The following is an 11,988-nucleotide window of genomic DNA, read 5'->3' on the forward strand; positions in this document are numbered from 1 at the left end:
AGACCCTGAAGCACTCTCAAAGTCTGCACTGGCATAAGCAAAAGAGTTATTGTAGGTTCAGTGATACGGTTCATATTGGTTCCTTTTGAATGATCTGATTCACTGACCTAAAATCCATCCAGGACATTTTTAGTCAAAAATTCAACCACTGGGACTTAGAGATATATCCCTGGTAGTGAACCGTGCAGAAGTTTGTACAATTTATGGCAAATCCTTTCATAAGTTCAGACCACTGTTGTTTTTCCACATCAAAATAATACAAACAGCACATTGTGAGAACATTCTACCACACTGCATGGTCAAATGACTGTAAAATTCAGCTAATCTAATAGAGATCACTCCTTAGAAAACATTTTTCATTTGTAAAAGTTGTTCTCTTTCAATATTTTATTGGATATGTTCTTGGAAAGAGACAAAAAGGAGACAAATTGGGTCAATAGTTGAATGGAAACTTCAGTCTGGTGCTTTGGTGTAAGAACATAAATGATCAATTTGCTGTAGAGATGATTGTCCCGTTATTATTTCTGCCTGAACATCTCATCGACTTGTTTACCCCATGGCAGGGATCTCATTCACGCATGAAAAATGACCACAGCTGCCACTTCAAACGCAGCAGATTTGTATGTTTCTCTCCGTACCACAACAACCTGGAGGAGAGACAGCGCCACTACATCACTGCCCCTGCCTCCTCTCAGCGCTGGGAGCCATCCATCCCCTTCTCCTCGTCTCTGGTAGCAGATGGTGGGAACGGCGCAGCATCCACCGGCCACCACAACAATAGACCGACGCAGCGAGTCCAGACGGCGCGGGCTTCGCGGCATCATGCTCCCATCGCGGGACTCCGCGCGCCGCCGTGATTGATTTCACGCGGTCCCAGTCACGGAGGAAGCTTCTTGTGACTGTTCGGGCTCTCCGTCGAGCTGCATGGGAAGATGGCCGCTATGAAAATATTAACCAGCGCAGGGCTCTTCCTGGCTCTGTGCGCGCTGGGGCTCCTCACCATGGCGATCTGCACCGACTATTGGTACGAGACGGACGCGCGCAGGCACCGGGAGAGGTGTAAAAACTATGCCAACAAGCGAAACGACCCGGGCTACATCTACATTTCCAGCCACAACCTGCCCCTCCAGATGCCTCCAAAGAGCCTGGAGTGGAAAGGTACCGGCCCGGATGCTGCTCCCCTCATCAGGGGGAAGCGGCACTTTCTGGCCGCAGCCTCCGCCATGGAGTCTCACTGCAGCCGGCAGTTCAACTCCACCATCTCCGGCCTGTGGAGGACGTGTCACCGGGAGGGATTCGACCTGGAGACCGACGACCTTATTTACAAAGGTAAACAGTGGAGGCGTCGTGGTGATGCTCACACCTGTGTAAAACAAACACAGGCCTCTGACGTCCAAATGCTTCCAGTCTGCTCTCAGGATGCTTTTGTTTTGGAGGGATTTCGCTGTCCGTGGTGCTGAACCTCCAAAACAGAAGGGCGGCCTTTGCTTGTTATTCACAACAATCCTTTTCAGGGTTCATCAAAATGCTGATGCTGGTTGTAGGGTGACTGATTTGTTAATCCATCAATCATAAACAGAATGACAGGTGATGGATGAGCTGACACTGAGTGCAAACCAAACTGCTAAATATGAAGGCTGAGATGTTATTGTTCTGAACTCAGCATGCCCCCCACATGTTGTCCACTACACAGTAAATCCTTTACATGCATACAAATCAGCGCCTGTCACGCCATATTATGCTCAACAACCTGAAAATAGGGATGTAGCAATTATTGACTTAATCAATAAATCAATTTATATTCCCGTAATCCAATCAGATCAATATATCTAAGGAAAAATAGGTAATAGAATCAACCTAATCATTATAAAATGATATCAAAATGAGATAAATTGATCCTGGAAAATACCATTAAATTTATTTTACCATAATTTAAAGCAGACAACATTGATCAAGCCGTCATTACAATCTGATGTGAGGAAACACTGAATTTTGCAAAGATGTGTGACCATACAGTGTGGTATTTAGTTCCAATAATGCTCCCATTTTGTTATTTTTATGTGGAAAAACAACAATGTCTGAACTTTAAAACTAAAATGTGAATGGATTTTCCATGTATTTATTGTTTACTTGTTTGTTTGTACACATATTTAATGTACAGTTGATTGTATTGCAAACATGGAAGGAATCTGTACAATTTAACCAGCACTGTTCATTACCAGGTATTTATCTTTGAGTCAAAGTGGTTGAAAGTTTTAGCTAAAGATGTCCTGGATTGATTTTAGGTCAGATTGTTCACGATTAACCAATCTCGACTATATATCATATAGATGGAATGGAATCATTACACTTCTACCTGAGGTAATGCAGTATTCTTTTAAGTCCAGAAAAACTGAAAAAGACACTACTTTTACAACCAACAAAACATCTCGATAAGACCTTGAGGCACAATAGTGCAAGTATCCATGGTGACATCGCTGTACAGTGCAAATAGGATTTGTTTTCTCCTATTACTTCTTATTTGTCTGTTTCTTTAAATTTTGTGATCTGAGCAACAACAGAAGAGTTCCCATGAAGCCCCATTTAAAGTAAAATTGAATCAGGTTACTATTATTTCCACAAAAAAAAAAAAAAAAAATCAAATGTTTTACGCATTTAAACAAAGATTTATTCAAAGCAAAGACTGTCTTCACATTTTTTCTTGTCACTTTCCTGCTTTAGTCCAGTAGCTTTCTTTAATTTAAATATTAGTTCTTGTAAACGAGCAATTAATATTATTCATTCATTTTTTTCACCTATTATTTATAATTGCTGCGGGGTATAAAGAAGTACATTAAATTAGAGACCAAATGGAACAAAAAGAACTATTGTTTGAGCTGGAAACATTCATATTTTATACCCTGGAGCTAATTTATTTGGTTGTGGGTGGATGTTTGCAAGTCTGAGTTCATCTGATGTTAAACATGTTTGTAAAGAGTTGGACTTTCCAAGACAGGCCTGATAAAGTCTACTATCTAAACAGGACAGGATGCATCGAAACTCCAAAGCTGTAAAGGTTTAATGGACTTTTAAAGCACACATGATATCATCAAATGGAGAGGTCTCTTTTTCACATAAATCTTGATATACTGAAAACTAACACAATTCCTATTACACTTTTTATACCAAACATGATCAAAACGAGCTTTAAACATTTACAAAACATCAGCGTTTTAATCTTTGATGCAAAATCTGTGACCGTTTTTAAGTTTCTGTAAACATATGAACCCCTATTCCTTTAGAAACATTTCACAAATAACATTTCCCACGTTAAATCATATAGTTCTATTTAATATAAGATTCATTTGCATAAAAACCCAAATAATAAGATGCTTGCAACAACGTGAATCCATTTACTTAAAAATGTATGTGTCAGCGCTTAGGAGAGGTAATTTATATTTTGCATTGTTTCCTAATACTCCTTAATTACTGTGTGGGAGTGTTTCAGATAAGGTTAATAGAGCCGGCTCTGAAAATTAAAATTCAGTAAAGGTGGAGGATAAATCTGAAGCTCCAAAGCCATGTGTGTGTTCACACGTTGTGCTATTGTCTCCAAAGAGTGGCAAAAGGTTGTGAGTTCAATTCTTCCTTCATTTTCTCCTGTGTAATTTCTTTGACTTTTATGAAACTTGGAGGTTTTGATGATTGTTTTTCTCATTTTGTCTTCATCAGGAAAAATCCAGAGATGCACTCCTGTCAAATATCACTACTCCTCGTCCATCCTTCCACGAAATTTACCCACTGATATTACAAAGACCATACGACAGGATGAGTGGCACGCACTCCGTAAGTCTGATTTCACCCATCATTCTTTGTCTGAATTTAGAGGCGGAGTCAAACAGTTCTCCCAGGAAGGGGCTCCTGGTTTGAAGTCTGGCAGAGGCCTCTTCTTATGGAAATTACATTTTTTAATGAATGAGTGAGTTTCACATTCCCACTCTCTTTTGGCTTTTTTGATGACTTAGCTCTTATGTGAGTGTGTGGTTTGTTTACATGGAGCCAGGTCAGTTCACCAGGTAACCACTAGGTGGAGTGTTACATAAATATGTCAGATGACATCCACTCTAATGTGAAATGTAAAAACAGAAATAAACATGCTTTTTCACTGGTTCCCAAACCTGTTTATGCTTTTGCTGAAGGGGATGATGGGATGGCGGGGGAGTGTTTCTTTCAATTTCTGTACGAGAACGCTCGTCCTTTTATCTCAAGAATCTTTATTTTATTGGATTTTATTAAAACACTATTGCATTGACAATGCTTTGGAAAAAAATGTTTGATTTGATTTAGACATTGCATTTAAACAAAGGGGCAGCCTTTTGATTGACAGGTGGATCCTCAGTCTAAGAACAGCTTTAGTGGGTGTGCGTTGGCTAATTTATTTAGACTTTTTTTTTTTTACAGGAGAGCACTCAGAGGCTTAGATGTCAAAAAGCAGAGAAGTGACAATGGTCATTATCATCAATAATAGCACATATATGAAGTATCTATGTAATTAAGCGAGAATTACTGAGGGGTAAAAAGTATTTGGCAGTCACCATCTAAAAGATGAGAGAGGTCTTTCATGTCCATAATATACACACTTCAACTATTAGAGACAGAATGTAAAAAATCTAATTCAGTAAATCACATTCAATGTTTTTAAAGAATTAGTATGATGGTGCAGAATAACAGTTCAAATCAATATTTTGAAATATAACCTTGATTGTCAGTGACAGAGGTTAAACATTAACGTTTTCACTCGCTGTTGCTGCTATTTGGGTCCATTCCTCCATGCAGATCTTCTCAAGAGCTGTGATGCTTTGGAGCTTTCACTCAACGACATGCACTTTCAACTGTTGTGTTGTGGTGTTTATATCAAAGACTTCCATTCTGGTCTCACGTGACCAGATGATATTCTCCCAATGCCCCATAACCATCAAGATGGTTTTTGGTGAGCTTTAGACAGACCTGAACGTGTGCTGATTTAAGCAGGAGGAGCTCTGGACTGCTGCAGTATTTTACTCCTTGACAACAATGTGTGTTACTAATAGTGACCATGTGGTCCCAGCTCACTTCAGGTGTTGACCAGTTTCTCCATGTAGTTCTGGAATGTTTCCTCATATCAAGATTATTTATCCTCCACCAGGTGAAATCTTACATAGAGTTCCAGTTGGAGGAAGATTGTCAGCGATCTTGTATTTATTCAATTTTTCTAAGAATTGCTCTAACAGTTGATCTCCTTTCACTTTCTTATTGTAGTTCATCCCAGTCTTGTTTAGGTGAACGATCTTGCTCCCGGTGTCCTTTGACAGCTCTTTGGTCTATGGTGGAGAGATGGTGCAGTCTGTCTGTTTGAGGGTGTGGACAGCTGTCTTTTATACAGATAACAAGTTTAAACCAGGTGACATTAATTCAAGAAAAAGCAGGTCTGTAAGGACTTAATTGTTCCTTATTTTTAAGAAATACATCCTTAATCCCTGCACTGTTGTACAAATATATTATTTAAAAATCAAACAATGTGATATCCTTTTTTATATATTCTGTCTCTCACCGTTGAAGTGTTTCTATGATGAACAGACCTCTCTCCACTTTTCAAGTAGGATATGTACATACATAAAAGGGTTCCTACAGGTTTGTTTGTAATAAATATCCCTGACCCGGTTTTACCTTCATAACTGTTTTTTTTTTCTTCACGGCATAGACTCAACAAGGGGTTGGAAAATGACACTGACATGATAGGAATATTCAGTTCCTCCAGAACTTAAAGCAGTTCAAGAGCCCTGTAATTAGAGGTAATTAGTGCTTTATGACATGGTGCATTATACTGCATGAAGTATTCATCAGAAGATGGGTACTCCATGGTCATGGAGGGCAGATCAGTAACAACACCGACTTTGGAGTTAAAACTTTGTTCAGTTGGTACAATGTTGGTACAGGATGCTCAAATCACCATCAGAGGTGGAACAGAATTAATCTGCAGCAGTCCATCTTTGATTAATATATTTGAATTTCAGCATTTTAGTATTACATTTTTTGTGTTTTTCAGAAATAGTTTTTTTTAGGATATTATACTTTAGGCTCTGTTCTCATCAACCATTCTGTCTGTTTTTGTTTCAAAATAAGTAGATATTTTTGTCCACACAATTAAAATTCATTGAACGTAAAAAGTACTTATTTTCCATGTTTCTCTTTGTTGAGCCTAAAGGTTGTTGTTAAGAAAAGCTCTTAATTTTTTCTGTATTTTTTATGTAAGAAATTAATAAGAACATAAGAACTGATCATCTTTCGATCTATCGTAAAAGCATTCCCAGTGGTCTTTTAATTATACTGATGCTGTTTTTTCAAATCAATTGTCCTGTTTGTTTTTTTAGGACATAGTTTCTAGAGTGCCAGGAGTTCATTAGAAACTTTTTCTGGTTTTGTGGGCGGGACTATTGGCAAAGATTAAGCCCACCCTTACTTACCATCATCCATCTGTTTACACTCTCTCCTTTTAGCTTAGTGGTACAAACCAAGCCAATATTGGAGCTTTTGAATCAGATGAGAAAAATGAAGACGTGTATGGATCTAGTCGTGTACGAGTGGATTCATCAGAATGGAGCAGAGCACGGAGCTTGTGGCTTGCCGTAGTAGCTTCCACGCCACATCTATAAGCTCTTTCCAGCAGTATTTTTTATTTTTTTTTGTCTGCTCCTGATTCATAATTTTCATCAGGGTGGATCTTTAAGGAGTTACTGAGGACTACATGTTTCATTTACTGTAACATGACTACAGTTTCTCATAAATGAAGATAAACTGTTAAATTTATAACATTTTTTAGGAAGACTAATCTCAAACACGTGGCATATGTATGTTACAGAATATTTTACTATTTTGTGCTTGAACCTCAGGAGTTTACTGCACCAGCATTATGGTTTTCTACATTAAGCTGACGTTAATAGACTTGAGAATTGTTTGGGTTTTTATTTTATCTTGGACATAAAAGCCTTGAAATTCTCTTATTTTCTGTTTTGGTTCATTTACTATCTCATTTCTAGAGGCCAGTTACGTTTGCTCTATTTGGCTGATTTAAGCAGACGATTTATCAACGCACACTTGATCAATTTTTGTGGAGACTTTTTATCTAATGTGAGTGATTTGGTGTCACTGCAAACTGCCCATGATGATCTATAATTCATTAGCTGCTCCAACGCTTTATCATACATTTCCTGTCTGTTATGGTGGTGCAGATCTGGGTTTAATCTGCTCAAAGAATGCTCTTTCTGAGCCAGTTAAGCCTCCTGAATGTTTTTTTTCTTTTATGGCAAATAGCCGGTTTCGTGGATTGCATTTGTTTGGCATCAGTTTTTTGTTTCCTTTCAGGGATTAAAAATTTTTTTTGAATTGAAGTGACCTGAGTTCTTTTGGTGGGTTGCTATAGCTTTACATGCTTAAGCCATGACGATGTCAGAAAGGTTTCGGCCATAATTTTGCACATAAAAGCATTTGAGTCATTTGTCAACTTATACTTAAAGTAGAGTGATGGTGATCCCTATACCAGTATTTTTATAAAACGTATCTGGAGGCGTGCACATCCCACTGCTGCTACCAGTCTAGGTTCAAGTGTGAACTATGACCATTCATTAAACTTTCATATCCTTTTACTGCTGTTTTATACTGCAGCTCAACTTCCATTTTTAAAAAAAAAATGTCCAAAATATTTTAAAAATGTAATCTACAGTGAGAGTTACCTTCGATATTAGATATTCAATATTAAAATTACATTTGAATAGTTGACACATGCACTCCAGTGTTTACAGTACTGTAACAAGCTGTTCAGATTCAATTAAAAATAACACATCTAAAGAAAATGTGATTTTTAAAAATACGTTTTTTTTATTCTGATATGCAATTGCCTATTTCCTGTCACATACAGTATCTCTAACATTACAATTTTTATTTTTCAAATTAGACAGATAGATAGATAGATAGATAGATAGATAGATAGATAGATAGATAGATAGATAGATAGATAGATAGATAGATAGATAGATAAAATCCAGTGAATTCACCGATCTTATATTTTCCGTCTTCCATCTTTTAAAGCCGGCAATCTCTTTCAGGCTCACATGGTTGCTGGAGCCTATCCCAACGACTGTTAGGCAAGGCTGGGAACACCCTGGACAGGTTGCCGGTTTGTTGCAGGCCCTTGATTAAAAATAAATTGAGTAGTCTTGTGTTACATCATTGTAGAACTCAGCTGTGTACTTTAGTTGCTCTAAAAAATATACATCTTGTGCACGAGTGGGAATATTCACAAATGCTTTTCTAAAAAATATTAGCAGAAAAAAGATTACGCTTTTTTAAAATAGTTGACTGAAGGTTAAACTTTTATCAATTGAATGATATTACAGCATTTCCGTCTGAAATTGCAGATCTACGAAGAATGACGGCCGGCTTCGTGGGCATGGCTGTGTCCATCATTCTTTTTGGCTGGATCATCGGAGTGCTGGGATGCTGCCAACAGCATGACCTCATGCAATATGTAGCTGGGCTACTCTTTCTCATGGGAGGTACGGTTCAGAGCACATAAACCAACATCCACCACTCAGCAGCCTGCAGACAAACAAATCATTTGGTTAAATGTTCCGTGTTTGTTGGCAGTTGGACAATTGAGATTAATAGTAAATGTCATAAAACAACACGCATAACCAGATTCTACAACCAATCAGGAGAGCCTCTAAATGACCATTGGTGTCTTCTGCTCCAACAGGAACGTGCTGCATTATCTCTTTGTGCACATGTGTGGCGGGAATCAACTTTGAGCTGTCCCGTTACCCCCGCCACATGTACGGCCTCCCCGAGGACATTAGCCATGGCTATGGCTGGTCCATGTTTTGTGCCTGGGGGGGACTCGGCCTCACATTGCTTGCCGGCTTCCTCTGCACTCTGGCTCCTTCTCTGAGCACGCCCGCTCGCACAACGACCCACAAGCCGAGGCAAGAGAACGGAACAGTGTGACACAGGCGTGTCCGACCCACCCAACGCACAAACCACACCCTTCCAACTTTGATGTTTAACTCTGAAACTCTTTTTCGTCAAACTACCATGTCACCCCCCCCACACACCTCGCAATGTTCGGCGTGCCTGAGTTGTGACGGAAGCAGCAAAAGTCATGACAAGCTCCTCACATCTGATCTGGAAAAAGCGCGGACGGACCTGCAGAAGTGACAACACAGCAGCATCTGAGCGGGGAACAAACAGGACTTTTTCTTTCAGTTCTTTGCCATCTGAAGGGACTGTCTTCTCAGAAGCGAATTTGTCTCAAAATGGTGCTTTTTTTAAAAACAAAAAACAAAAAATGAAGCCACACTCACTCCAACACACTCGAGCAGAGACACCTGCTTATGCACACGAGCTCCAGAGAGACCATGAGGGAAATCCTGAGAAAATCCAACAAACAAACATCAGGTCCAAGTGTCCTGTCAGCAGTTCTATTTCATTCAGTGGCGTGTTAATGTTTAAACAAAAAGTGCTGACAGTGACTCTTTACTGCTTGACTTTAGTGAAGCACAATAACTGACATAAAACATTAGTTTGACGTGTACAGTCTCTAATGGATCTCGAGATAAAAAGAGTAAATCTGCCTTGAAAACAAATTCTATTTGTACAAATGCATCTGTGTAGATTAAACTCATTGTGTAAAGTAGGTTTTTTATTAATAAGAGAGTTTTTTTTTTCTTTTTCCTTAAATAATGTCAGTTGACAGATCAAGATATGAAGATACTTGAGTTTTAAGTGAAGCAAACAGATTTTTTTGGGTGAACAACTTGAAAAAAGCATGACATGTTCCGTGACGATGTCGCTGTGCTTTAAATGCTCAGTCAGTCTTCAGATTTCTGCTGAACCAAACACTTGAGTTTGTGGAGGATCTGCGTACTATAAGTAAACAGAATCTGGATCCTCCTCATGACAGCGAGTAGGCAGGTTATGATGCGATACAGAGTTAGAGATAACAATGCTAAGAAGTACAACATTTTATCAAAGAATTACAATTCAACAAAGTCACATAAAAATATTTATCATGGAACTAAGGCTTCTTTGAAAATATATGTTTAATCAGTCAAAACCATATTTGTTATTCAAATTGTTCAAGAGTTCTTCAAAAGTTATTTTATTTTGAAATCCCAAATTTTCCAGTGACTCATTTCCATCTTAATTTTTCTTTTTTTTTTTTTTTTACATTTAATTAACATATTTTTGTTGAAATGACACGATTGTAAAAAATGTAAAAAAAGCAGCAAATTTTGCTATTTTTTTCTTTTTATTTCGTCTTTGGTTTAATTTTTTTTTCTAAATCAGGTCTCAAAAAAAAAGCACAACTATTTGACTCCTGCAACTCTCTCTAAAAACAGCTTAATTATTAGTATTTTCTTAAAATCCACACACTTAAAAACACCAGTCTAGATCCCTGAAGTTAAATATTTCCATACTAGACAGTTCCGTAATGAAAGGTCACTGACACCAATCAAGTTCAGCACAAAAGATGAGACATTTTCTATTGAATAAGATAGCAACTCTTGGGGGGCATATTCTAAATATTGTATTTAAAAATATATTAAAAAAAAGAACAAAAAAACACTTGAAAGTGGAGTGTAGCGTGTGGGTCTTCAAAATGTTCCATAGGGAAATCTTCGATTGTCCTGACGACAGTTTTAGGCGATAATACCAACAGAAATGTTTTGAATTTTATTGTCTCGTAGTCGGAAGTACTTTATTTTGATATGAGGATTCACCACGAGTTAATGATGTGTTTATATGTCTTGATTGCCTGAGATAAATCAGGAGATATTTTATCAACTATGTCAATTAACTCTCTGAGAAAAAAAGAACAAAAAAACAAAAGAAATAAGGTATTGTTGTGTGTTAACAACACTGTGTGATGTTTGGTCCTCTCACCATCACCATTAAGGAAATCATTTGAGGCATGAAATCTTCAATGTCTTGTTGAATCTTTGCACTTTGCTCCATCTCATGACGTCAGGGTGTGAAACAGTTATACATTGTATGCTTGCAGGGAGACACAAGTGCAAATGACGGACAGTACAACAAGCAAATGGTGGTGTGTTTTCACAAAGAAATCTTCTTAAAAGTCCATATTCCTAGGCTCTTATTTTGAAAAGAATCAGACAAATATTGTAGGAAAACATGAACAAAACTTCTACACGTAAGTGTTATTCAAAGCAGTAAAATGTATTGTGTGTACTTGATGCAAGTGTGTTGTGAAGACACACAATGTTGAGACTTTTTTTTACTTTTACTTTGTACGTGTGTATTATTTGAAATACTTGATATTTTAAGTACTGAAGCTCCATTAGGAGAGGTCCAAAAGTATTACATAACTAAACCTTTAAGTGACACGTTTGCCCCTTTGTATTTCAAGTGATAAAGTTTGCATTTGCAGATTGAAAATACTAGTTTGATTCAAACAAATGAGGTCAGAAACAGCATTTAAAAAAGAGTTGGAGGGGGGAGGGTCTGCATAAGTGGGGAGGTTGGGGGGACTTCCTGTTTCATGAGAAACATTGTACAGAGGGAAATGCCCTACAAAAATGTCACGGTTGACAGTGGCATCTGTTTCAAGAGCACGCCTTTTGTTTCTCCAAGTCATTTGTACTGAGTGCATCCACGTCAGGTGTTGTGTGAGGATAATAAAGACATTACAGTCTTGCATGATCTCATTCAAACTAGTTTCTTTAAAAAGATATTAAAGAGGAAAAAAAATCGTGTCAATTTTTCATTAATTTATTTTATTGAAATAAAAATATGTAATTACTACGATGCTTTGACTCGTCATCTCCATGCTTTCTTCCCCAGTATTGACTTGCATACTCGTGACTATGAAAACTATAAAAAAAAGCACTTTTGTCTTGAAAAATTCAGCAGGGTACCACTTTTCTGATGAGGCAGCAGAATGTTTGATACAAGTGC

The 11,988-nt window shown here is 37.8% G+C and overlaps 1 protein-coding gene across 1 annotated transcript; it reads left to right on the plus strand.

Moving 5' to 3' along the window:
* Positions 1–550: 550 nt before the first annotated feature.
* Positions 551–11,840, plus strand: si:ch211-150g13.3 (transmembrane protein 178B). Its single transcript, XM_024296071.2, has 4 exons — positions 551–1,329; positions 3,712–3,825; positions 8,433–8,570; positions 8,771–11,840. Exons 1-4 carry the CDS (start codon positions 933–935, stop codon positions 9,016–9,018), a joined length of 897 nt encoding a protein of 298 aa, XP_024151839.1. The 5' UTR covers positions 551–932; the 3' UTR covers positions 9,019–11,840.
* Positions 11,841–11,988: the final 148 nt, after the last annotated feature.

This window comes from Oryzias melastigma, linkage group LG3, assembly GCF_002922805.2.
Source record: "Oryzias melastigma strain HK-1 linkage group LG3, ASM292280v2, whole genome shotgun sequence".
NCBI classification, from domain to species: Eukaryota; Metazoa; Chordata; class Actinopteri; order Beloniformes; family Adrianichthyidae; genus Oryzias; species Oryzias melastigma.

What these genes read in the sequence shown, in the direction of transcription:
- si:ch211-150g13.3 (XM_024296071.2), top strand. Translation starts at nt 933, where the DNA reads ATGGCCGCTATGAAAATATTAACCAGCGCAGGGCTCTTCCTGGCTCTG. An exon ending in CGACGACCTTATTTACAAAG is followed by an intron (nt 1,330 to 3,711) that starts GTAAACAGTGGA and finishes TGTCTTCATCAG; the next exon opens with GAAAAATCCAGAGATGCACT. An exon ending in GGATGAGTGGCACGCACTCC is followed by an intron (nt 3,826 to 8,432) that starts GTAAGTCTGATT and finishes CTGAAATTGCAG; the next exon opens with ATCTACGAAGAATGACGGCC.